This window comes from Mustelus asterias, chromosome 1 (assembly GCF_964213995.1).
Source record: "Mustelus asterias chromosome 1, sMusAst1.hap1.1, whole genome shotgun sequence".
Classification (NCBI taxonomy): Eukaryota; Metazoa; Chordata; class Chondrichthyes; order Carcharhiniformes; family Triakidae; genus Mustelus; species Mustelus asterias.
In genome coordinates this window covers 113,603,763-113,631,404 of record NC_135801.1, presented here as the reverse complement: position 1 = coordinate 113,631,404, position 27,642 = coordinate 113,603,763, and the positions used below count along the sequence as shown (strand labels likewise).

The 27,642-nt window shown below is 43.1% G+C and overlaps 1 protein-coding gene across 3 annotated transcripts; it reads left to right on the top strand.

Moving 5' to 3' along the window:
- Positions 1-404: 404 nt before the first annotated feature.
- On the top strand, positions 405-27,343 carry sgcb (sarcoglycan, beta (dystrophin-associated glycoprotein)). Of its 3 annotated transcripts, XM_078217196.1 has the most exons (7): positions 481-509; positions 4,522-4,634; positions 7,703-7,909; positions 13,270-13,455; positions 18,778-18,969; positions 22,228-22,359; positions 23,763-27,343. In XM_078217196.1, the coding sequence occupies exons 3-7, from the start codon at positions 7,730-7,732 to the stop codon at positions 23,964-23,966; spliced, it is 894 nt and encodes a 297-aa protein (XP_078073322.1). In that variant the 5' UTR covers positions 481-509; positions 4,522-4,634; positions 7,703-7,729; the 3' UTR covers positions 23,967-27,343. The 3 variants fall into 3 exon arrangements, with proteins under 3 accessions (XP_078073321.1, XP_078073322.1, XP_078073323.1); XM_078217195.1 differs by lacking the exon at positions 4,522-4,634 and having other exon boundaries at positions 405-509; XM_078217197.1 differs by lacking the exons at positions 481-509; positions 4,522-4,634 and adding an exon at positions 4,047-4,070.
- Positions 27,344-27,642: the final 299 nt, after the last annotated feature.

Here is a 27,642-nt window from a genome sequence, read left to right as displayed (position 1 = left end):
AAGATGGCAAATTATTTCCATGAGTTTGCTGCCCTTGTTCTTCAGGGTGGTACAGTGACACTAGGGAATGAAGTTTGTGGCAGGCATCATAGACAATGTCTTCTGTCTTCCCTTTAACAAGGACATTTCTACTCATCCAGTTCTTGAACAAGCACCATAATAATCTGGAGGCAGGAGTATTAACACTAACAAAAAAAATCCGCAAAGAGGAATCAAGAGAATGATTTGGGAATTGAATTATATCTTGTTGTATTGTCTGTAAATGGGTGAATGGAAAGCGGCCATTCAGGCCCTCGGGTGATAGCAGCAGCTCCTGTAATCCAGGCCGGGCTGAGTGAGCAGCGGCCTGAGCTGTGGGACATGGAGCAGCCGCAAGGCCGGACTCCACACCCCGCTCCGTTCCGGCCCCGCTCCGCACCCTCTCCAGCTCCGGCTCCCTCTCCCCCCGGCCCGGTGGTCGAGTCCGGGTGGGCGGGGCTCAGAGCGGAGACAAGATGGCGACCGAACAGGTGAGAGAAAAACAGAGTGTGTATTGGAGAGAGAGAGAGGGGAATCTGGAGAGGGAGAGAGAGAGTGGGGGGATCTGGAGAGAGAGAGGGGGGATCTGGAGAGGGAGAGAGAGAGAGGGGGGGATCGAGAGAGAGGGGGGGGGGTCTGGAGAGAGAGAGGGGGGGATCTGGAGAGAGAGTGGGGGATCTGGAGAGAGAGTGGGGGATCTGGAGAGGGAGGGAGAGAGAGAGGGGGGAATCTGGAGAGAGAGAGGGGGGAATCTGGAGAGAGAGAGGGGGGAATCTGGAGAGAGAGAGGGGGGGATCTGGAGAGAGAGGGGGGATCTGGAGAGAGAGGGGGGGATCTGGAGAGAGAGAGGGGGGGATCTGGAGAGAGAGAGGGGGGGATCTGGAGAGAGAGAGGGGGGGATCTGGAGAGAGAGTGGGGGGATCTGGAGAGAGAGAGTGGGGGATCTGGAGAGGGGGGGGATCTGGAGAGAGAGTGGGGAATCTGGAGAGGGGGGGATCTGGAGAGAGAGTGGGGGATCTGGAGAGGGAGAGAGAGAGAGGGGGGGATCTGGAGAGAGAGAGTGGGGGATCTGGAGAGGGAGAGAGAGGGGGGGAATCGGGAGAGAGAGAGGGGGGATCTGGAGAGAGAGGGGGGGATCTGGAGAGAGAGAGTGGGGGATCTGGAGAGAGAGTGGGGGATCTGGAGAGAGAGAGTGGAGGATCTGGAGAGAGAGAGTGGGGGATCTGGAGAGAGAGAGTGGGGGATCTGGAGAGAGAGAGAGAGAGAGAGGGGGGGGGATCTGGAGAGAGAGAGAGAGGGGGGGGGGGGGGATCTGGAGAGAGAGAGTGGGGGATCTGGAGAGGGAGAGAGAGAGGGGGGGATCTGGAGAGAGAGAGGGGGGGATCTGGCGAGAGAGAGGGGGGATCTGGAGAGGGAGAAAGAGAGAGAGAGGGGGCATCTGGAGAGAGAGGGGGAGAGAGAGAGGGGGGGATCGAGAGAGAGAGAGAGGGGGGGATCTGGAGAGAGAGAGAGGAGGGATCTGTCGAGGGAGAGGGGTGAGATCTGGAGAGGGAGAGAGAGGGGGGATCTGGAGAGAGAGAGTGGGGATCTGGAGAGGGAGAGAGAGAGAGGGGGGGATCTGGAGAGAGAGAGTGGGGGATCTGGAGAGGGAGAGAGAGGGGGGGGATCTGGAGAGAGAGGGGGGATCTGGAGAGGGAGAGAGAGGGGGATCTGGAGAGAGAGAGTGGGGATCTGGAGAGGGAGAGAGAGAGAGGGGGGGATCTGGAGAGAGAGAGTGGGGGATCTGGAGAGGGAGAGAGAGGCGGGGGGGATCTGGAGAGAGAGGGGGGATCTGGAGAGAGTGAGGAGGGATCTGGAGAGGGAGAGAGAGAGAGAGAGGGGGGGGGATCTGGAGAGGGAGGGAGAGAGAGGGGGGGGATCGAGAGAGATGGGGGGGATCTGGAGAGAGAGCGGGGGGGGATCTGAAGAGAGAGTGGGGGATCTGGAGAGGGAGGGAGAGAGAGAGGGGGGAATCTGGAGAGAGAGAGGGGGGAATCTGGAGAGAGAGAGGGGGGGATCTGGAGAGAGAGAGGGAGGGATCTGGAGAGAGAGAGGGGGATCTGGAGAGAGAGAGGGGGGGATCTGGAGAGAGAGGGGGGGATCTGGAGAGAGAGTGGGGGATCTGGAGAGGGAGAGAGAGAGAGGGGGGGGATCTGGAGAGAGAAAGGGGGGATCTGGAGAGAGAAAGGGGGGATCTGGAGAGAGAGAGAGGGGGGATCTGGAAAGAGAAAGGGGGGATCTGGAGAGGGAGAGAGAGAGGGGGGGGATCTGGAGAGAGGAGGGGGGATCTGGAGAGGGAGAGAGAGAGGGGGGCAGATCTGGAGAGGGAGAGAGAGAGGGGGGATCTGGAGAGGGAGAGAGAGAGGGGGGGATCTGGAGAGGGAGAGAGAGGGGGTGGATCTGGAGAGGGAGAGAGAGGGGGGGATCTGGAGAGAGAGGGGGGGATCTGGAGAGAGAGGGGGATGATCTGGAGAGAGAGAGGAGGGGGGTATCTGGAGAGAGGAGGGGGGGATCTGGAGACGGAGAGAGAGGGGGGGTCTGGAGAGAGAGAGGGGGGTCTGGAGAGATGGGGGGGATCTGGAGAGAGGGGGGATCTGGAGGGGGTGGGAACTGGAGAGAGGGGCGGGATCTGGAGAGGGGGGGATCTGGAGAGGGGGGGATCTGGAGAGGGGGGGGGATCTGGAGAGGGGGGGGATCTGGAGAGGGGGGGGATCTGGAGAGGGGGGGGATCTGGAGAGGGGGGGATCTGGAGAGGGGATCTGGAGAGAGAGGGGGGCATCTGGAGAGGGGGGATCTGGATGGGGGGGGGATCTGGAGAGAGGGGGATGTGGAGAGAGTCGGGGATCTAGAGAGGGGGGAACTGGAGAGAGAGAGTGGGGAATCTGGAGAGAGAGAGTGGGGAATCTGGAGAGAGAGAGTGGGGAATCTGGAGAGAGGGGGCAATCTGGAGAGAGAGGGGGGAATCTGGAGAGAGGGGGGGCATCTGGAGAGGGGGGGCATCTGGAGAGGGGGGGATCTGGAGAGGGGGGGATCTGGAGCAGGGGGGGATCTGGAGCAGGGGGGGATCTGGAGAGGGGGGGATCTGGAGAGGGGGGGATCTGGAGCGGGGGAGATCTGGAGAGAGGGGGGATCTAGAGAGGGGGGAACTGGAGAGAGAGTGGGGGGGGATCTGGAGAGAGTGGGGAGGGGATCTGGAGAGGGAGAGGGGGGGAATCTGGAGAGGGAGAGAGGGGAGGATCTGGAGAGGGAGAGGGGGGATCTGGAGAGAGAGTGTGTGTGTGGGGGGATTTGGAGAGAGTGTTGGGGGGGGTTTGGAGAGAGTGTGCGTGTGTGTGTGTGTGGGGGGGGGGGGGGCGGCGATTTGGAGAGAATTGTAAATGGGCATGATGAGAAACAAATGCTGAGAGGTTGTCATTCAGGTGGAATGGATAAAACAGCGGCCGATGGAATTCAATTATAGTAAATATAATGTGATGTATTTCCATAAAATATCTAACAGTAATATTTTGAAGGAGGGGAGGTGTGGAAGTGCAGAGGAATGTTTGTGTTCCACCCAAATGTAGTTCCACAAGTGGATACAGTCATAAAAATACCTAATGGAACACCAAGGTTAGTGAGAAGGAGTATAGAATATGAAATATAATGGCAAATGTATTCAAACCTTAGAAAGATTACAGCTTGACATGAACCCAATATCCTGGTTGAGGTCGTCCTCATGTGTGCGGAACTTGGCTATCAATTTCTGCTCAGCGACTCTGCGCCGTCTTGTGTCGTGAAGGCCGCCTTGGAGAACGCTTACCCGAATATCAGAGGCCGAATGCCCGTATTCCACACACATGAGGACGGCCTCAACCGGGATATTGGGTTCATGTCACACTATCTGTAATCCCCACAGCTTGCCTGGACCTGCAGAGTCTCACTGGCTGTCCTGTCTGGAGACAATACACATCTCTTTAACCTGTCTTAATGCTCTCTCCACTCACATTGTTTGTATCTTAAAGACTTGATTAGCTGTAAGTATTCGCATTCCAACCATTATTCAGTAAATTGAGTTTGTGTCTTTATATGCCCTGTTTGTGAACAGAATTCCCACTCACCTGACGAAGGGGCTTAAGGCTCCGAAAGCTTGTGTGGCTTTTGCTACCAAATAAACCTGTTGGACTTTAACCTGATGTTGTTAAACTTCTTACTGTGTTTACCCCAGTCCAATGCCGGCATCTCCACATCGAGGATAAACAATGCAGATTAGTTCATCAAATGGCCTATTTTAATGGTGTGATTTCTGTGTATTTCTACATAGATATTACAAAAGAGCTTGTAGCTTATTTCTCAACTTACCTGGCTAATTTCCCTTTCTCTTCTACCATTATCATCTGCCTCACCATCGACTTCTGTGGAATCTTGTTTCCACCTCCCTGTTATTCCTATGAGGCAGGAATGGTTATCCTTCATTTCCTTTCTTAGGAGAGCTAATGTAGGGACTGCAGGCTGTGCTGGGACCAACGCAGAGACTATAAGCTGCCTTGGGAATACAGGAGATGCATTACAACCACCCACCTGTATCTCGCATCTAAAATGTAAGGACTGAACTCTCCAGCTGATCTATGAGCAGTGTTTGCAGGGGCTGTCTTCACAAAGGAAATATTGATTAAGCATGCTGCGGTCTGACAACCATTTCATAACTTTTATCCTGTAGGATCATTTTAAGCTTCTTTAGGAACAGCAGTAACATCATCTGTGTATAGAAATATAAAGCACGTGGGCAGCATTGGTGGCACAGTGGTTAGCACTGCTGCCTCAGCTCCAGGGGCCCAGGTTGAATTCCAACGTTGACTACATTCTCTTTGTGTCTGCATGGGTTTCCTCTGGGTACTGCTGATTCCTCCCACAGTCCACAGATATGCAGGTTAGTTGAATTGGCCATGCTAAACTGCCCCTTAGTGTCCCAAGATGTGTAGGTTAGATGGATTAGCCTTGGTAAATGTGTGGGTTTACAGGGATAGGACAAGGGAAAGGACCTGGTTAAGATACTTTGTTATACTGTTGGGTATATACGTGATGGGCCGAATGACCTCTTCTACACTGTAGTGATTTGAGGATCATGATTTGTATTTGCTAAAGAAGTCAATTGACTCAGTTCTCATGGATAACCAGTCTGAAGGACTGCTGCAACATGACTATACAAGGTTCAAGAAAAAAAACGTAGGTTATACTGGTGTAGTCATATGTATTCCCTTCATCAATCTCATAAACTACTTTAACAAGGAAAGTTTTCAATCTCTTGAAGTCCAGCTCATTTGCGATAAGCAGCAACTCATTATGCAAGTGTTTGTGTGCTTCTTTTGGCAATGCAATGATGTCTTTAATTTTAAGGTAATTCACCATGCCTGCACTTTGATCTAGGAAAGCATGTTTATGATCCCAACTGATTTTACTACTGGACGGTCAGATCCCACAGCGGAACCTGACATGACAGATCTTAACTTATTTAGAGATGTGATGAAGAGCCAAAGGACTGCTGATTAACTTTTAACTGAATGCTACCTGTGAAGAAAGATGTAGGAGATGGTTGATTGAGGCCATCCAATTGAAGCTTGATGTTCCCACTGTCTCATGGTAGGTAAGGTCTAGGACTGGCCTTCAATTGACCTCTTGGGCTTCTGCAGTGGGCAAATTAGTCCTTTCTCCTTTCAGTCCAGTGTGCAATCATCTGAAGAAGGTTGGCGGGATAGTACGCCTGTACTGCCATCCTGAGCGATTAATATCTTGAGTGCTTTCCTGCTGTGCTGCTCATATCAGATATTGATTCCTCATGATTCTCTACTGAACTCCTGATGTTACCAGTCACATCAGTGAAGTCCTGAGAGGTAGTTAATATCTCAGCAACAATCGTTTGGAGGCTGGAAGAGACTATTTATCACTCTGGTACTCAAAGCCTCCAAATATTAAACAAATGATAGAAATATAGAATTTCAAAGGGGCTGTATCATTGCAACTTTGACCAACGTCAACCTGGAGCTGCTACATGTTCAAATGTGGACTGTAGCACTGTAATGCTGTTCAAGCCGCAGCACCATAGATAGTGAATCCATGCAATTGACATATTGGTAGCACATACAGTAAATGCTCTACAAACGTCCTGTGTGAACAACTGGACCTATGAAACGGGCCATGTTTTACAGCAGGGGAAGGGCTCTTCCTCAATCACTGATACTTCCCTCCTTATTTTGCACACTGACTTTTTCTGCCTCTTTGTGTTTGTGCATCACCTTGTGCATTCCCCTCTGGTTCATCGTGTATTGCCTCTTAGGACTTTGGACTGGTGCCTGCCATGGAGAAAGTGATTGATTGCGTGCATGATAACATGCTGACTGCCCAGAAGCAGTGAGATTGGGGAAATCTTGGTGTGGTGTGAGGACAAGAAAAAAAGATTAGATGATGTTGCTAGACTTTGTAACTTTCCGTTAGAGTGACATAAGAGTTTTATGATGTAGTTGGCTGACTGGTTAGGCCTCTGGACGCTATGCTGTTCGGCAGCCTGGAGATGCTTCATGCTCCAGAGTGAACTGTAATACTACAAATTGGTACAGCTGAAAAGGAAAAGAAGCAGGCTGACATGACAAACTTGCAACTGAGACGTTCTTTCTGATTCTTCCCATATAATTCCCAAGTTTGGGCTGGAGCTTGAGGATCTATGCTAATTTCTCATTTTCCAGGGTCTTCTGCTTTAAGAAGAATGCAAAAAATGAGAATGTAGTCATTTAGAGATTTCTGATAAGTTAAGAGCAGGAGTAGGCCACTCAGTCCCTTGCGTCTGTTCTGCCATTCAGTAAGATCATGTCTAATCTGATTGCAACTTTAACTCCATAGTCCTGCCGATCCCTCTTGTTAATCAAGAATCTAAGTAGCTCAGCCTTAAAAATATTCAAAGACTCTGCTTCTACTGCCTTTTGAGAAAGAGTCTCAGACTCGTGTCCCTCTGAGAGGAGACATTTCTTTTTAAAACAGTGACCCCCTAACTCTAGATTCTCCAACAAGAGAAAACATCCTTTTCACATCCATCATGTTAATACCCCCCAAGGTTTTGATCAAGTCACCTCTTACTCTACTGAATTCTATTGGGTACAGCCCTAACTTCTCCAGCCTTTCCTCATGAGACAACCTACCCGTTCCTGGTGTCAGCAGGCAGACTGGTGTAAAAACTCTTAAAATGAAAAGAAAAAGAAAAGGTGTACTAAATTTTCTTAATTACAAGCTCCATTCTGTGTGAGCAGTTTCTAGTTACAGTTTGTACCACACTCTGCTGTCACTCTTATTTCCTGGCAAGTTAAAATTACGACCTTTAGAGTATTTTTCTTAGCCAAGTTTTTCCCCTCTGACTTGAAAGGCACAATTGGTGATTATTTCTGCACGTTTTTGGAAATACAAGTACATAGTCTGAAGACTTGAAAGACCAGTATATTTAAAAAGACCAGTATATTTGTATCTAACTTAGACCTTTGACAAATATTTTTCAATTCAGTGAAGAACTAAATTGATTCACAGTTCGACATGAGTTGTGTTTGTCAGCAGGAACAGCTGTAAAAGAATTGCGCGTTATTTGCTCTGCTAAATTTGAACATTATTTTCCTTGCTTTTTCAACAGAGTTCAAATGGTCCTGTCCGGCGTTCCATGCATGAGAAAGCAGTTGATCGTAGAAATATAAACAAGGAGCACAACAGCAACTTTAAGGCTGGTTATGTTCCAATTGATGAAGAGAGACTGCACAGGACGGGGTTAAGAGGTCGTAAAGGCAATCTGGCTATTTGTGTCATTGTCCTTATGTTTATCCTGGCAGTAATTAATTTAATTGTGAGTATAATCTTTTGTCAATTTGTTGCAATACTGAGTGATAATGGGAATGCATATGATGTAATGGTTATGTTACTGGACTTGTAATCTAGTTGCCTGGACTATTAATCTGAAGACATGAGTTTAAATCTCACCACAGCAACTGGGGGAATTTAAATTCAGTTAATAAATCTGGAGTTAAAAGCTAGTATCAGGAATTAGAATCATAGAATTCCTACAGTGCAGAAGGAGGCCATTTAGCCCATCAAGTTGCACTGACCACAGTCCCACTCAGCCCCTATCCCCATCCCCATAATTCCATGCATTTATCCCAGCTAATCCCTCTGATACTAAGGGGCAATTTAGCATGGCCAATCCACCTAACCTGCACATTTTTGGACTGTGGGAGGAAACCCTCAAAGATACGGGGAGAATATGTCAACTCCACACAAACAGTGACCTAAGCCGGGTCCCTGGCGCTGAGGCAGCAGTGCTAACCACTGTGCCACCGTGCTGCCTGGCTGTAGTTATGAGGAATGTTGACCATGAAACTAGCAGATTGTCATAAAAATCCATCTGATTCACTAATGCCCTTTAGGGAAGAAAATGTACCGTCCTTAACTTGCCTGACCTACATGTGACTCCAGATCCACAGGAATGTGGTTGACTCTTAGCTATCCTCTGAAATAGTCTAGCAAGCCATTCAGTTAAGTTTAATTAGGCAATAAATGCTGGCCTTCCCAGTGATGTTCCCATCCTGTGAAAGAATAACAAATCTACAAAATTAAAATTATTCTGAGAATTATGTGAGCAATTTGAATGCAGTATCTGAAAGTGCTATCTTTTCAACTCTGAAAACTAGTGCTTGTTTCTGCATTGCCACAATCTTGTTCATCATTGTCACTTTGTCCTTTAGATTGATCAGTGCACTCATGCAAATCCTGGTTATGGTTATGAGGAAAACCTGAATAACTATACAAAATAGTTTTTGGTTTTGTACAACCTTAGTAACTATTCTAGTTACATGGTTAAATTCTTACTTCCAAACTTTGCCTGAATAGGTCAGATTTATGTGACTTGTACCATATATTTTGGCACCCATGTTAACAAAGACACACCAAGTGCTGTGGAGATGGACAATTGGAAACAGGGACAAAGTATCAATCTGGGAGTCCCCAGTCAAGAATTTGCACACAGGCAACAGAAGAGTGAAGGTCGTTGAGACAGAGGAATCCTCCAGATTCAGTGGGAGGATTGTTAAACAAATGCTAGTGTCTTTCTTGAAGCCAGCTTCACAAGCATTCAGGCAAAACTTCTACAAAATCCACTTCCAAAGACTGGACGCTGTTTGGATGGCCGAAAACAAACTCTCCCGCTAGGTCCTGTTTTCTGAACTCCTTCAAATGACCGACATTCCATGGCAGGACAAAGAAAATGCTTCAAGGACATTCTGAAGCATTCCTTGAAGTGCGGCAACATTGACAATGACTGGGAAGAGTTGTTCAAAATGGCAACAGCTTGTCCATCAAGCTGCATTGTGCTTTGTGTCACAATGTCTTAATGATGAGGCAGAACGGCAGCAAAGAAGGAAGAAAAAGGAGGCAAATCGTGCACTCTGGATCCCACTATCTCGTGGGACATGCTGCTCCTTGTGCCCAAAGATCTGAGAGTCAAGAATTGTCTTGTTCAGTCACATGGCAAAAACTGGCAACCCTGAGCAGACGTCATCCTTGAATCAAGGGAAAACTGATGACAACTGCCACAGTATGACAATGTGGCAGTATGGATGCATACTAGTAGGATCGATTGGCAAAAATGAAATACCTGTGTTTGCAATTATTTAGGCAAATTACAGCAGGAAGAGTATTTTAAAATACTATGTTAATTATCTTGAGTCAGTTGTGCTTTTGACTCCTGCCTTGAGCTGATCCATGTCACAGATAAGAACATAAGAGCTAGGAGCAGGAGTAGGCCATCTGGCCCCTCGAGCCTGCTCCATCATTCAATAAAATCATGGCTGATCTTTTTGTGGTCTCGGCTCCACTTACCCACCCGCTCACCATAACCCTTAATTCCTTTACTGTTCAAAAATCTATCAATCTTTGCCTTAAAAACATTCAACAAAGTAGCCTCAACTGCTTCACTGGGCAGGGAATTCCACAGATTCACAACCCTTTGGGTGAATAAGTTCCTCCTCGACTCAGTCCTAAATCTGCTCTCTTATTTTGAGGCTATGCCCCCCTAGTTCGAGTTTCACTCACCAGTGGAAACAACCTCCCTGCTTCTATCTTATCTAGTCCCTTCATAATTTTATATGTTTCTATAAGACTCCCCCCTCATTCTTCTAAATTCCAATAAGTGTAGCCCCAGTCTACTTAGTCTCTCCTCATAAGCCAATCCTTTCAACTCCAAAATCAACCTAATGAATCTCCTCTACACCCCCTCAAGTGCCAGTACGTCGTTTCTTAAGTAAGGAGACCAAAACTGTACACAGTACTCCAGGTGTGGTGTCACCAGCACCTTATACAGCTGCAACTTAACCTCCCTGTTTTTAAACTCCGTCCCTCTCGCAGTGTACCTGCAAAGCAACTTTTTCCAGTTCGAGCACAAGAACACCCAGGTCCCTCTGCACAGCAGCAAACTGCAATTTTTTACCATTTAAATAGTAGCCCATTTTGCTGTTATTCCTGTCAAAATGGATGACCTCACATTTACCAACATTATACTCCATCCGCCAGACCCTTGCCCACACTTAAACTATCTATATCCCTCTGCAGACATTCAGTGTCTTCTGCACACTTTGCTCTACCACTCATTTTAGTGTCAAATGTGAACTTTGACGCACTATACTTGGTCCCCAATTCCAAATCATCTTTGTAAATTGTAAACAATTGCGGTCCCAACACTTATCCCTAAGGCACACCACTAGTCACTGCTCACCAACCAGAAAAACACCCATTTATCCCCACTCTTTGCTTTCTGTTAGTTAACCAATCCTCTATCCATGCTAATACATTACCCGTAACACCATGCACCATTATATTATGAGGCAGCCTTTTGTGCACCATCTTATCGAATGCCTTCTGGAAATCCACCAGTTTCCCATTGTCCACTGCGCTTGTAATGTCCTCAAAGAATTCCAGTACATTAGTTAAACATGACCTGCCTTTCATGAACCCACGCTGCAACTGCCCAATGGGACGATTTTTATCCAGATGTCTCGCTATTTCTTCTTTGATGGATTCAAGCATTTTCCCCACTACAGAAATTCAGCTAACTGGCCTATAGTTCCTGGCCTTTTGTCTACCTCCTTTTTTAAACAGTGGTGTCACATTTGCTGTTTTCCAATCTGCTGGAACTGCCCCAGCGAATTTTGGTAAATTACCATGAGCGCATTTGCTATTTTCCCCGGTCATCTCTTTTAGTACCCTGGGATGCATTCCATCAGGGCCAGGAGACTAATTTACCTTTAGTCTCATTAGCTTGCCCAATGCTACCTCTTTAGTGATAATGATTGTTTCTAGGTTCTCACCTGCCACAGCCTCCTTGTCATCAATTTTTGGCATGTTCCTTGTGTCTTCCACTGTGAAGACCGACACAAAATACCTGTTCAATGCCTCGGCCATTTCCTCATTTCCCATTATTAAATCCCCCTTCTCATCCTCTAAAGGACCAATGTTTACCTAAGCCACTCTTTTTCATTTTATATATTTATAGAAACTTTTGCTATCTGTTTTTCTATTCTGAGGTAGTTTACTCTCAAAATCTATCTTTTCTTCATAACTTTTCTCGTGCCTTTCTGTTGATCTTTAGTTATTTCCCAATCCCCTAGTTTCCCACTAATCTTTGCCACTTTGTATGCATTTTCTTTCAATTTGATACCCTCCTTTACTTCCTTAGATATCCATGACTGATTTATCCCTTTTCCTACAGTCCTTTCCTTTTCACTGGGTATATACTTTTGTTGAGCACTGTGAAAAATCGCTTTGAAAGTCCTTTACTATTCCTCATTTGTCCCACCATAAAGTTTTTGCTCCCAGTCTACTTTAACCAACTCTTCCCTCATCCCATTATAGTCTCCTTAGTTTCAGCACAAGACACTGGTATTGGATTTTACCTTCTCACCCTCCATCTGTATTTTAAATTCAACCATACTGTGATCACTGCTTCCGAGAGGATCCCTAACTACAAGATCATTAATTATTCCAGTCTCATTACACAGTGTCAGATCTAGGATCTCCCTCATAGGTTCCATTACATACTGTTCAAGGATACATTCTATGAACCTCAAGGCTGTCTTGACCGACCTGGTTTGACCAATCAACATGTAGGTTAAAATCCCCCCAGAATAATTACCGTACCATTGTTACAGTTATTTCCTTATTTATTGCTTGCCCCACTGTGATGTTATTATTTGGTGGCCTAAAGACTACGCCTATCAGTGACTTTTTCTCCTTGCTATTTCTGATTTCCACCCAAATGGATTCAACCCTTTTCTCCATAGACTCTATTCCATCTCTCACTACTGCCCTGATGTCATCCTTAAATATCAGCTACACCACTTCCCTTACCTTCCTGTCTGTCCTTCCGAATCATCTGATACCCCATGATATTTAATTCCCAGTTGTGACCACCCTGCAAACATGTCTCTGTAATGGCCACTAAATCATACTCATTTGCGATTTGTGCCGTCGACTCATTGACCTTGTTTTGAATGCTGTGAGCATTTAGGTAAAGTGCCCTTATGCTAATTTTTAGATAGCATCTGCTGAACTCTTTGGATGCACATCAGCTGTTTTATAAATATGTTTTCATACTTGGTTCTAATGGATTAAAAATATATATTTTTAGGTCTTCAGTGTGATAATAAATGGCATGTGTTTTGATATTTCAATTAGAACTATTATTTGCTTTCCTGTTACTTTTGGTCTCTTTACACTGGTGAGACAACATATGAACCCATCACCTTCTTTCACAGAGCGTAGAGTGCTGTTAACAAGTCAAGATGATACCTAGAGTGGTGAAGCTAATTCATGTGATGCAATGAAAAATTGTAAAGCAGCTAATAATTCTATCAAATGTCGGTTGAAGCATTTTAACTTGCATAACAGCTTGTCTGAATGTGTAGTGTGCTAACCTGTGGTTTCAGTAAGATTGTGTCAAAATGCTTCACTAGTAATTTTGTTTCAGATCTATGAACTCATGACATTACCTATGGCAAAATAAGCTTTTAAATGTTATGTTTTTATAAATAGTTAATTTTAAAAACAATTGTATGGTTTTGTATGACTGTCTAGCACTTTTTATATAAATTAATAGTCCAAGTGATAGGCAACCCTCAGATTCAGAGCAAAGGCTTAACATGACTGTTACTATTTCAGATTACGCTGGTTATCTGGACTGTAATTCGAATTGGTCCCAGTGGCTGTGATAGTATGGAGTTCCATGAGGAAGGGTTGCTACGGTTCAAACAGGAGTCTGACATGGGAGTGGTATATCCCATGCACAAGAGCACTGTGGGAGGCAGAAGAGATGAAGACTTGTTAATCACTGGCAACAACCAACCAGTAAGCCTAACCCTTTATATTTTAAAGTTTTGCAAGTATAGTAAAGGGTAAAACTGTGACTAGAGTTGAGAAAGGATGCTGAGGTTAGCAGAGCTCTTAACGAGATATGGACATTAAATGTGAACCAACATTGGATGAACAGTGAAATATCCCTTAAAATAACTGAATTTCCATAAGGAGCTGGAAATATAAATATATTCATCCAGAGTCCTCCAAAGATCTATCATTCCCTCTTCCTATTTCTCATCTGCATACAGTCCCTCTGTGATATTGTCTTAAACAAGTTGATACGGCCTAGCTCTACCTCACCACCATCTCTCTTAACCCCTCCCTGAAATTTGATTTGCCGCACTGCTTGTCTGGCATCCAGTATTGGATGAGCAGAATTTTTTTTCCAATTAAATATTGGGAAGCTACTACCACCCAACCTCCAATAGGTTTTGTTCCCTATTCTATCCCCCTTCCTGGCCACTTGAACATTGCTGGTTCAGTCAACATTTATTATCCATCATGGGTTTGGAAAGTGGTGTTAAAGGAGCCTTTGCAAGTTGCTGCAGTGTACCTTGTAGACGGTACTTATGCTACTTATGTGTCTGGTGGAGGGAGGGAATATTGAAGGTGGTGGACGGGGTGCCAACCAAGTGGGTGGCTCTATCCTGGATGGTGTTGAGCTATTGAAGTGTTGTTGAAGCTGCACTCATCCAGGCAAGTGGAGAGTATTCCATTTGGGGAGAGATATTGTCCACAGATCGTAGCCACACTATTTACATGGCTGGAGTAGTTCAGTTTCTGGTCAATAGTAACCCCCAGGATATAGATAGTGGAGGGTTCCGTGATGGTGATGCCATTAAATGTCAAAGGGAGATGGTTAGATTCTCTCTTGTCGGAGGTGGTCATTTCCTGACATTTGTGTAGCACAAATGTTACTTGCCACTAATCAGCCCAAGCTTGAATATCATCTGGGTCTTGCTGCATTTGGATATGGACTGCTTTAGTATCTGAAGAGCCCAGAACGATGCTGAACATTGTGCAATTATCCACAAACATCCTCAACTTGCCTTATGATGGAGGGAGGATTATTGATGAAACAATTGAAGGTGGTTGGGTCTAGAACACTACCCGGCGGAACTTCTGCTGTGAGGTCCCGGGACATTGACCTCCAACAACCATGACCATCTTCATTTATATTAGGTATGACTCCAACCAGTTGAGCTTTTCCCCCTGATTCCTGTCAACTTCAATTTTGCGAGGGCTCTTTGATGTCAAGGGTTGTCACACTCACCTCACCTCTTAAGAGCAGCTCTTTTGTCCATGTTTGTAGCTGTATTGAGATCAGAAGCCGAATGACCCTGGCAGAACGCAAACTAGCATCAGTGAGCATTAAGTTCCACTTGGTAGTATTGTCAACTTCATTTTCCATCACTTTGCTGATGATTAAGAGTAGATTGATGGGGCATTAATTGGCTGGTTTGAATTTGTCCGGCTTTTTGTGGACAGGACATCCCTGGGCAATTTCACACGTTGTCAGGTATGTGCCAGGATTGTAGCTGTACTGGGGCAGCTTGGCTAGGGGCATGGCTACTTCTGAAGTGCAGGTCTTCAGTACTATTGCCAGAATGCTGTCAGGGCCCATAACCTTTGCAGTATCCAGTGCCTTCAGCCATTTCTTGACATCATGTGGAGTGAATCATATTGGCTGAAGACTGATATGTGTTGCTGGGGATCTCAGGAGAAAGCCGATATGGATCATCCACTCAATCTTTCTGGCTGAAGATAGCTGCAAATGCTTCAGCATTGTCTTTTGAATTGATATTGTGCCCTCCCATCATTGAGGATGGAGACACCTCTGGAATGTCCTTCTACAGTTAGTTGATCACTGCCATTCACGACTGGATATTGCAGGACTGCAGAGCTTGGATTTGACCCATTGTTTGTGGGATTGCTTAGCTGTGTCTACCACATAATGTGTCCACTGTTTGGCCTGTGAGTAGTCCTGTTGCAGCTTCACTAGGTTGACACCTCAATATTAGATATACCTGGTACAGCTCCTGGCATGCTGTCCAAAACTCCTCGTTGAACTAAGGTTGATTCCCCAGCTTGATGGTAATGGTAGAGGGATATAATGGATAATCAGATTACAGATTGTGAGTGAGTACAATTCTGAGGCTGCAGCTGGCCCACAGCGTCCCATGTATGAGCTGCTAGATTTGTTCAAAGTCTATCCCGTTTAGCACTGTGATAATGCTACACACCACGATGGAAGGTATCCTCAATGTGAAGACTGGACTGCGTCTCCACAAGGTGGCCACTCATACTGATACTGTCATGGACAGGTAGATCGGTGAGGACAATATCAATAGGTTTTTCACTCTTATAATTCCCTCATCATCTGCTGCAGACCCAGTCCAGCAACTATGTCCTTTAGGATTTGGCCAGCTCGGCCAGTAGTGCTGCTGCTGAACCACTCCCTTAGTGTTCAACATGGAGGAATACTGATTCAGAGCTGGGGGTGTTATTGGTGTAGTGGTTATGGGAGGAGAGGAGATAGATTGTAACCAGCAGGAGGTTTCCATCCCCATGTTTGACCTGTTACCATGAGACTCCATGGAGTCGAGAGTAGATGTTGAGGACTCCCTCCAAGCTGTCTACCACTGTGCCATCAACTTTGAATCTTTCCTGTCAGTGGGACAGGATATAGTCAGGGCTGGTGATGTCTGGGACATTGTCTGTACAGTGTGACTCCAGGAGTATCACTTTGTCAGGCTGGTTTGTCTGTGGGACAGCTCTCCCAATGTTGGCACAAGCCTCCAGATGTTAGTAAGGAGAATTTGTAGGGTCGACAGGACTGGGTGTGCTGTTGTCATTGCCTAGGTCGATGCCGGGTAGTCCGTCCAGTTTTATTCCTTTTTTAAGGCTTTGTAGCGGTATGATACAACGGAGTAGCTTGCTAGGCTACTTCAAATGGCATTTAAGAGTCACCCATATTGCTGTGGGTCTGGAGTCACATGTAGGCCAGGCTGGGTGAGCATGGCAGATTTGCTTTCCTAAAAGGCTTTAATGAACCAGATGGATTTTATGTTAATCAACAATGGTTTCATGGTCTCCATTAGACCAGCTTTATTTGATTCCAGATTTATAAGTGGAATTAAATTCCACCAGCTCCTGTGGTGAGATTTGAACTTGTGTCTCCACAGCATTAACCTGGGTCTCTGAATTACTAGTTCAGTGATACTACCACTACATCACTGCACTCAGGCTTAGAGGGTGACCCAGACTGTATGTCACGGCGTCCTAACCCAGGGTTGAGCATCTGACCTTCCTTTGCCATCCCACAGCATTCTTTTCCAACACCAGGACTTCACATTTTCACCCCTAATGTCACCCTTTTCCACCCCTGCATCAGTCCATTGGCCGAAACTCTCATCCATACATTTGTCACCCCAGATTGGGTCCCAACCCAGGAACAATTCGAATGTGAAATACCCATCCTTTTATTCAGATCCCTCAATGGCATTGCTTTCCAAACTATTTCCAATGTAACCTCATTTTAACACTTAACGCGACCCCAGATACCATCTGGTAATAGAAAACTCGGCAAATCCACTCCCCCGCCATGCGTGCACACATTCACACATCTGCACACACAAGTCAGCCAGCCTGTAACAGTCACTGGGGACGTGTGGCAGCTTTGATAGCCTTAGCCAGTTTGCAGCAGATTCATCAATCCCCTGCTCTTGTACTTACCAGCTATTGCTATTAAGAACACTTTTAATAAATATTTTTAATCAAAACTTGCAATTCTTCCTCTCCTCACATTTCACCAGAGCAAAGTAATGCTGGGGGGAAACTGTAATTGAAGCTCTCCCCTTTCAGAAAGGATCATGTAATAATGAGGGAAGTTACTCCCCCACCAAACCGCACCCCCAACCCCTGCACCTATCTCTTGATGCACCTGGGTCAACGACTAAGAACTTCCAAATTGGTGATCCCTGAAACTTCTTAAAATGGTCTTGAGAAGAAGATAAACAAGTCCTGGGGACCAGGCTATCATTGTCAAAACTGGATCCAGTAGAAAGATTCAGTGGGAAGGACGAAGTGGGGAAGGAGAAAATCAGTGGCTCACATGCCCAACTTGCCACTCATTGTGTTGGCACTGGTAGGAATTCTCCTCCCAAACTTGGGGAGAGAGACTGAGACATGAGCAGGAAGGGACTGGACACTGCCTGGGCCCTGGTGTATCAGTAATATTGAAAATATGGTGAGTGTCCTATTACAAATAATATTTATATAATACAATGCAGTATGAGCCAGCATATTGATAGTTTCCAATTTAATAACACCAATCGGTAGCACAGTGGTTAGCACTGCTGCTTCACAGCTCCAGGGTCCCGGGTTCGATTCCTGGATTGGGTCACTGTCTGTGTGGAGTTTGCACATTCTCCTCGTGTCTGCGTGGGTTTCCTCCGGGTGCTCCGGTTTCCTCCCACAGTCCAAAGATGTGCGGGTTAGGTTGATTGGCCAGGTTAAAAATTGCCCCTTAGAGTCCTGGGATGTGTAGGTTAGAGGGATTAGCGGGTAAAAATATGTGGGGATAGGGCCTGGGTGGGATTGTGGTCGGTGCAGACTTGATGGGCCAAATGGCCTCCTTCTGCACTGTAGGGTTTCTATGATTTCTATGAAATCATTCTTTTAAAGCCTATCTCAAAAAAGAACTCTATTTCATTAAGTGAATAAATATGTGTAGGTATCGACTTTGGGTGCAAATACATTTAAACACAACAAATGGAAAGAATTATTGTAAATACCGAATCATCTGTAATTTGTGTAATACTCTGTAATTTAAATACAATAGGTTACAATCTAAAACATTGATTAGTATTTTTATAGTGCACATATTCCAGAAATTGGGTACTTTTTTCATTTGCTTTTTAGGCTTCCTTGTGCACCATACCATTCCTCTCCTTTTGAAGGAGATTGGAGAGGGTAATGAACCTACTTCTCTATCTCTTCCTATGGTTTTTGAGAAGACATGAAGCATAAGAATAGCCTGGGATGTTTTCTTTCCTGACCTGTGGGGAAATAGCTTACACTAGCTGCCTCTCTCCAACAACTTAGCTGAAATTGAAAACTCTAAAGAAATTGAGAATTCTAAGATCTGCTCCACTGACAACCAATCAAATTATTATTTAGTTTATTTAATTGGTAACTTGGAGAATGCCAAAGAAAAACAAACATTAGTTGAGTTCCTGTGCAATTCTTATTTGTGATGCATGTTAGTTCATCTATGGATTTATGATAACTTTGGTTTCTGTGCCCCTTTAGGTGGTGTTTCAGCAAGGAACAACCAAGCTCAGTGTAGAGCAAGACAAAACCTCCATCACCAGTGACATTGGCATGTCCTTTGTTGATCCCAGGACCCAGAAAACTGTGTTCAGCACTGACTATGATACCCATGAGTTCCATTTGCCCAAAGGTGTGAAGACACTGAATGTACAAAAGGCATCCACAGAGAGGGTTAGTGCACAAAATGTTAGGTTTTTTGATGTTCAATATCTTGTGCTATTTCACACATGATGTCTGCTATTTTATTGTGGGAGTATGTAATCCTGTGATTTCATAATCTGGACCCTGAGCTCTCTAATGCGTTCTGAAAATTGTTCCATCCACTACTTTTCTTTTTTCCATAATTGAACAACAGCTTTGGGGACTCCGGTTGAAACAGTTCAAACATTCAAAAAGAAACGTTTATTTCACGATAGCATAATTTACTGAATTGTCTTTTTTATTTTGCACAGCTGTAGAATCATGTTAGGATGCAAAGCTAACTTCCATCCTTTCTGCGGCACTAACTCCTTCCTTGAGCCACTCCCTTCACCTCAAACAAGTGTGAGGAGCTCATGAACATCTCCATTCTATGATACGGATGGTGTGTTCAGTTGCCTCTGCTGCAATCTACCCCAGCCCTGAATCCTAGTCTGCTGCTAGTTTCTTCCCCCATGTTGTCTCTGATTCTTGGGGGATGTCTTTATGCTCATATTCACTGCAGCCATCTCCCAATCCTTTTACATTTTTCCCACAAAACTGATTATCATCTTTCCTTCCTATCCCATCATGCCAGCTGACATTGCAAATGATTGTTTTCTTCTCATACATTGTTTGCCTTAAAACTGTCAACATCAATCCAATCTAATGAAAAAAACCTGCCTTTTACCCACACTCTTGCTCCATCTCGACCTTTAAGACATAGAATATTTAATTGTGACACCTACATCCCACGAGTGATTTTTTTTAAAGATCCAGGTCCATAGCTCCTGTAGCAATCTTTAGGAACTTTGGGCTACTGCTCCCCTACCTCACCCCACCCCAAACCCCAGAACAATTTTTTAAAAGTTCTTTATGGGATGTGGGTATCACTGGCTAGGCCAGCATTTATTGCCCATCCCTAATTGCCCTTGAGAAGTTGGTGGTTAACTTTCTTAAATGGCTATAGTTTGATATATCCACAGTATTGGTAGGGAGGAAGTCCCGGGATTTTAACCCAGCGGCAGTGAAAGAACAGCGATATATTTTTAAGTCAGGATGGTGAGCAGCTTAGAGGGGAACTTGCAGGTGGTGGTGTTCCCATGCATCTGCTGTCTGTGTCTTCTAAGTGTAGTGACTGAGGGTTTGACAGATGCTGTCAAAAGGGACCTTGGTGAGTTATCTTGGTGGCTTTTGAAGATGATACACACTGCTGCCACTTGTGTCATTGGTGGAGAGAGTGGATGTTTTAAGATGATAGATGGGGTGCTAATCTAGTGGGCTGCTTAATCCTAGATGTTGTTGAGCGTCTTGAGTATTGTTGGTGGGGGGGTTTCCATAACACTGACTTGTGCTTTATAGATGTTGGACAGGCTTTGGGGAGTCAGGAGATGAGTTACTCCCTGCAGAATTCTGTTTCCCGTGGCCACAGTAGTTATGACTGGTCCAATTTACTTTCTGGCCAATGGTAACCCTCATGATGTTGATAGTAGGGGAATGCAGCAGTGGTAATGTCACTGAATGTCATGGAGAGATGTTGAAATGGTTGTTGGAGATGGTTATTGCCTAGCACTTGTGTGGCACTAATGTTACTTGCCACTTATCAGCCTCAGCCTGAATATGGTCCAGGTCTTGCTGCAGTAAGGACACAGACTGCTTCGGTATCTCAAGAATCTTGAATGGTGCTGAACATTGTGCAGTCATCAGTGAACATCCCCATTTCTGACTTTATGATGGAAGGAAGGTCATTGAAGAAATAGCTGAAGATGGTTGGGCTCAGGACACTCCCCTGAGGAAGTGATGTCCTGGGACTGAAGTTAAAAACAGTACTTTCTGTGACCATGGTGCTTTCTTGTCCTCTCTGCAGCATTTGATGTGGTTGATCATACCATTCTCCTTCAGCACCTCTCCTCCATTGTTCAGTTTGATGAGACTGTTCTCGTTTGCTTCTATTCTTACTGAAGCATTCCTAACCTGAGTATTTACAGACCACTGTGACCTCTGGAGTCCCCACGTGATCCTTCTTTGCCCCCATCCTTTTCCTTACCAACAAGTTGCCCTTTGATGACATTGTCCACAGCCATAGGGATAGCGCTTAGCATCCAGCTCTACCTCTTGATTTCTGCTGTCTGGCTGGTTATCTGACAGTTAGTATTCCATGGGCTGCAGCTCTTCCAGCTAAACATTAGGCAGCCGTAATCTTCATTCCTTTCCCCCTGCCCCCTGAAGCAACCCACCTTTACCCAAAAATTAAAAGTGAACCCAGCACTAACTCTTCTTCAATCTTAGGAATACCATTTACTCTTTTAAAGAAATTCTTTCAATAATAACATGGAGCCCTATTAGAAACGCATGCTGAATATCACCTTCCAAACCCATGACCACTCCCATTTAGAATCACGAGGGCAGCAGATACATGGGAACACCACCACTGGAAGTTCCTCTAAGTCACTTATTATCCTAACTTGGAAATATAATCGCCATTCGTTCACTGTTGCTGGGTCAAAATTTTGGAGCTCACTTCCTAACAGTGGGTGTACCTACACGACCGGGACTGCAGTGAATCAAGAAGCTGACCGCCACCTTCTCAAAGGCAATTAGGGATGGGCAATTAATGCTGGCCTAGCCAGTGAAGCCCACATCCATTGAATGGAAAAAAAACTGATCTCGATAGATTTTTCTCTTCTAATGATTTATATTTCTCCTCACAATATATAATGGAGCTGTTTTTGTTTGAAAATCAATTCACTTTTCTCCCTTAAAATTTCTGATGTGCTGTGTGTCTATTTCTGTGGCCGCCCTCGCTCATGTTTCACCCACACCCCTGCATTTCATCACTGCACTTGCATGTGTCCATTGCACTGATACTCAGATAGTGTGTATATATAGATGGGAATGCGTGCTGTTTATTTTCACATGACATTTGTCATTCGCAAGTTATGGTCTGTTCCATAAGTATCATATTTATTGATATATAAATCTATTTATGGTATTTCCAGGAGGGAGAGCAGATTCAGCTCTAATTCTTTAGTTTGCCATATAGAACATTACATTAGCTGGTTTAAGTAATTTCCTTGCACTTACAACAATAAACATTTCTGTTGCTGTTCAAGCAAAAGTCAGAAACTAATACCATGAGAATAAAATCTTGTAGAACTTCCAATTAGCAAGTAAATGAGTTGTGAACTTCTATATCAATGTTAATGCATTCAATATAAGCTACTGAAACAAACTAGATCATTATTCTTACAGATAACAAGCAATCATAGCACTGATCTTCAGATTCATGCTGGCGGCCGAGTGATTATACGTGGAAATGAAGGAGTCTTTATCATGGGCAAAACCATCGAATTTCGCATGAGGGGTGATATGGAACTGAAGGCTGTGAGTGTGGAAATCTTTGCTAACTTTGTGGTCATTTAATTTCTCAACAACAAATTGTTCTTTTTCTTGCATCTGTGTTCTCTGGAGACATTCAGAGTATTTATGAGCATTTAGCAAATCATCTTTCTAAAAGATAATATTTATTTGAATTGCCCTTACAGGCAGAGTCGGGGGAAATTGAGGAAAAAGGAATGTCATTCAATGAATACTTTCTATCTATCTTCATGGTAGAAGACACAAATAGTCAGGTCCCAAGGGTCTAGTGCGAATGAGAAACTTAATTTAGCCTTTGCAAATAGTACTGGAGGAATTAATGGGACTAAAAGATTTTAAAAGAGGTTGCTACAGAGATGGTGGATGCACTGATTTTTGATCTACCACAATTCCCTGAATTTTAGAATGGTCCTTGCAATTTGGAAGGTAGCAAATGTAACCCCACCACTCAGGAAAGCAGGGTGCAAGAAACTAGGGAACAAGAGGCCAATTAATGCTAAACAAAATACTGTAGATGCTGGAAATCTGAAATAAAAACAGGAAACACTGGAAATACTCAACATGCCATGCAGTGTCTGTGGAGAGAGAAATAATTAACCTTTCAGGTCAATGACGCCCCTCATCAAAACTGAGAAACATCTTAGGTTTTGAACAAGTAATAGGAGGAAGGATGGGAAGAAGAACGTTGCAATTGATGAGGTTTTAATGGAATGAGAATTCTGTGGGCATCTCTGAATAATCAGGAGATGGCCCGTTGCTTTCAGTGGAGATACTGGGTGTGGCTAGGTAGAGTCCTGAAATAATTTTGTCTTGGTGACCAAGGGGAGGCAATGGCCTAGTGGTATTATCACTAGATTATTAATCCAGAAACTCAGCTAATGTTTTGGGTACCCAGGTTCGAATCCCACTACATCAGATGGTGGAATTTCAATTCAGTTAAAAACAAAATCTGGAATTAAGAATCTACAGATGACCATGAAACTATTGTCTATTGTCGGAAAAACTCATCTGGTTCGCTAATGTCCTTTAGGGAAGGAAATCTTTCATCCTTACCTGGTCCAGTCTACATGTGACTCCAGAGCCACAGCAAAGTGGTTGGCTGTCACTGTCCTCGGGCAACTAAGGATGGGCAATAAATGCTGGCCAGACAGCGGCCCCCATGTCCCACAAATTATTAAAAATAATTTTTTTTAACAAGTTTGGAAAATAGGGAGGCCAGCAATTAGAAATTGAAAGTTTTAAATTTTAATTTTTAGGGCAAGAGCTTTTGAACACACAACTTGAAGCATTGCATTGGCATTTCTCATACTAATTCTCTTTTCATTTTCCAAGAAAGCATATACTTGAAGCTGCCTGTCTAATGTCCTAATAGTGATTGGTTTTACTAAAGCACAATTTTTTTTTCTTAGGTAAACAGTATTATTCTTAATGGAACTGTGATGATTAATACATCACGGCTTCCACACTCATCGACAGGAGAGTTCCTGGTAGGTGATGGCTGGGAGCGCTATAAACTCTGCATGTGTGCAGATGGAACACTCTTCCGAGTCCAGGTGAAAAACAGAAATACAGGTTGTCAAACATCCAATAATCCCTGTGGAATCATGCACTGAAGATGACAACCTACAAGAGAATGAGAAATGAAGGGAATGATGATGACATGTTGTCAAATGTCTTTCATACAAAAAACATGAGGCCAATTTATTGCAAAATAATCATTATTAACTAATCTGTTATAGCCACTGACGCTTGTGACCTAAGTGCCTGATTAATCGCAATGCGTAACAAAGAAAATACAAGAGTTTCCGTTGCTGATCAAGTTGAAACAATGGCATTTCGCTAAAAGCAGGAAAGAAATCAAATTGGTGGACAAAGTCTACATAGTATAGTAGTAGATATTGGGCTAGAATATAGGTTAAACATAAATAAAATTTCTGCTGAAATTAAAACCACAAATAAAGTTTGAATCTCACATGAAGCATTTTTCTTAAATTGTCATTTACCGAAAATGGAATAACTCCATTCATTGAATATCAATAACAAACAACACTATGTTTACCTTTAGAATTATAAAACTAGCTCCATTTCATTATATTTTAGAGTTTGGCAACAAGCACGTAATTAATTTTTATAAAATCATATTAAAGCTAAGCAGTTTTAATTGTGCAATTGGACTAGGATTTTCCCAGTTCTAGATGTTAAAGCAAGACATTGCAATTGCCATTGAATGCATAGAAGTGAAACTTGTCTTTATTATTTAGTAAATGTCCACAAAAATGTTTGTATTAATAATTCAAAATCAGTGAAATAGTTATATGGGAAACCTCATTTTAACATTTTATCTGGAGGGATTCATATATTGTATCTAATTTTCTATTGAATTTACACTGGTTTACGACAATTTTCAACCACTTCATTGCAAGTCCCAAGCTACAATATTGTGATGATGGTTAAAGAGATTGATTGGGATTTTTCACCAAGCTGGTGTGAGCCCATGATTCTTGTCTAATTAATTTGAGCAAAAAGAATCATGAACAGGTAATTGCAAAGCAGAAGACCTTGAGCACTATGTTCTTTTCACCCACCTTACTGAATCAGGGGACGTGCTTGATAGCATAATAAGAATACCGCTCTGATTTCAGGGAGCGGAAAATGGGCAACTGTGCCCTTTAACTTTAGATTTTGTCAGAGTTACTCTGGAAAACTCATTTGAAACATGAACAAGAAAATTGGATAATGTTTGGAAGAAATAAACATAATGAAGTAGAAATAAAACCTAAATATTAACACTTGCTGCTCTGTAGTTAACTGAAAACGACATGGGTCATCTCCTTTAAAAAATTACATTTATAAAAAATTGGAAAATGTAAATTGATTAGTTGAATGCCTGAATTATCACTGAATTATCCTCATTTGTGCAAATTTTAAGCTAAGGAAATTTCCTACCTTTCATAGACTAAACTGCAAGTCAGATACGTTGTTCACAAAACTTTTTGCAGTGAAAGAAAATGGTGACTAGTTTAAATGCCAAGTTAAATATTGTTTTTTCTCCTAAAGGATTTCCAAATTAAAGTTGGAATAACCTGCTTGAAACATTGTGAAAAGAGTAACGTTTGTGACTGAAAATCTGTAGAGACTGTTCATCAAAAGTTAGTCATTTTTGAAGAGTGAATACAAAGGTAACTGAGCTTTGGAGCTACAGCGTCACTCACCATACTACATAACCATGGTCCTATGACTTGTTGCAATTTATAGATGATTTTAATTTTCATATATACAATGGAAACAAAAGAAAATGGAAAAGAGCACAACAAATTTGAGAATAAGATTTAACCTCTCAACCGCACTTCGCTATCTGTTGAAAGATTCTAGAATAGGATCATCCTTGTGTCTATTTTAGCCCTCCTGCATGTGGCTGACTTCATTCACATTGGATTCAGACAGTGGTTAAAAATCAAGCTGGAAGTTAAAGTAACTCCTAACCAATACGAGTAGCAAAATGAAAGCCATATGCTGATCAGCAAAATATTTTATTTGCTGCAACTGCACAGAAAATCTGTGTTACTTGCATTGCAGGTATTTAGTTTTTCAGAAAGCAAGTCACCACATCACATAATTTGCATGGTGCTCTGACCCTAGCCTTGACAAGTTCTTACTTCTAACAGAAAAAAAGAACAATAATTGAAAAGTAGACAGTAAATTTAAATCTACATTTAATAAAAAACAGAAGTGTGTTTTGTGCCCTAAGATTCATGTTTATGACTTGACATCTAAGCTACTGAATGGGATTACTGCTTTGTAATTGTTCCGAAGTATTTATTATTCAGTATTGCATGTCTATAATCTTAACAAAATGTAATGTAGCTATATTGGTCTGCTTCCTCACTATTCCTTTCCCAGAGGCCAGTGTGACACTGAATATTGTCACGATGGTGAATTAGTGGAAAACGAATAGTTGCTTGTAACTGATTATTCAGTTGTTGATACCAAGTGCTGATAGTAGTAACTCATTGTTCTATCTCGTAAAGCAGTTTATTACAACAACTCAATGCATCAAAAGTTTGATCATGCTGTTTTGTTTAACAACCAGCACAGTTTATATTTAATTTTGACTTTGTTGCAAATTGCTTTTTGTTTTGCAGTACATTGTATGGCACTTTTAGGCCTTGCTGGCGTATTTATATATCTATTTAAAATATATTATTTGTGTGATAATATAATGTGCATGATATTAAGAATTTTCAGTTTTAAACATTGAGATACAATGACATGGATTCCCCCCAGTGTTGGGATTTGTACAAATCAGCTGGTTTTGGAGATGTTTCTATATGATCATTTTTTGAAAGGCCATTCAAGTAAATTGTAATATATTGTAAAGGCCTCTTATCGCCCATCCAGCTTTTTCTGCAAAGACTATAAAATATTTCTTTAGTGTTAACACCAATATCTCTTCATGACCCTTTTCCCCCAAGTTATTTTAACTTCCCTTTTCACCCACTTCTTGATTATTTTAATAAAACAGCTATCCTGGAAAGGGAGCTAAATTTAATTGTCAATCAAACTCCCATAACCACAAATCATTTATTTAAATGGAGAAAATGAAAACAAAGTAATAATCTTTGAAAGTTAAATAGAAAAAAGGCTGGTGTAGAGATCTCTATTAACATTTATAAAAACAGACCACATATTTGTATTACACTTGTTGGTGATCAAACTGCTAGTTTAACATGCTGAAGAATAGGTTCTCATCACAGCATTCTTGAACACTACCTATATTTGTTTGTAATTATTATCTTACAAGAGTTATGACAATATGGCAAAAGTGTTGATCTGAGCGTGGGTGCATTATACTGCAGTACATTTCAATTGTCTTTCCACCACAATTGTAGGAAACCTTTTCATTAATGTTTACAAACCCAAAAAATTGCCAAATGAAGTATTAATTACTGCCTTGTTTTTTTTGTGTTTAATAATAAATATTATTTGTTTGAATAACTGTCTCGGAAACTTATGCTTTGGTAGATTATGTGGAATTCTTTTTTTGGTTTGACAAAGCAATTTATATTTGGTTTTGACTCTAGTAATCTATTAACTCCTATATATAAAATTTTCAATTTAACATTCAAGTAAATTGTAATATATTGTAAAAATGACCCTGTGGGATCTTCCAGTGTCGCTGAAGGTGAACCACGCTGTGGGTTTCCTGGTGGTGGGAGGTGCATAGGACAGGAAATCCCATTGACAGCAGAACACACTCGGGGGAGGGGTGGAAAATCCCACCCACAGTGA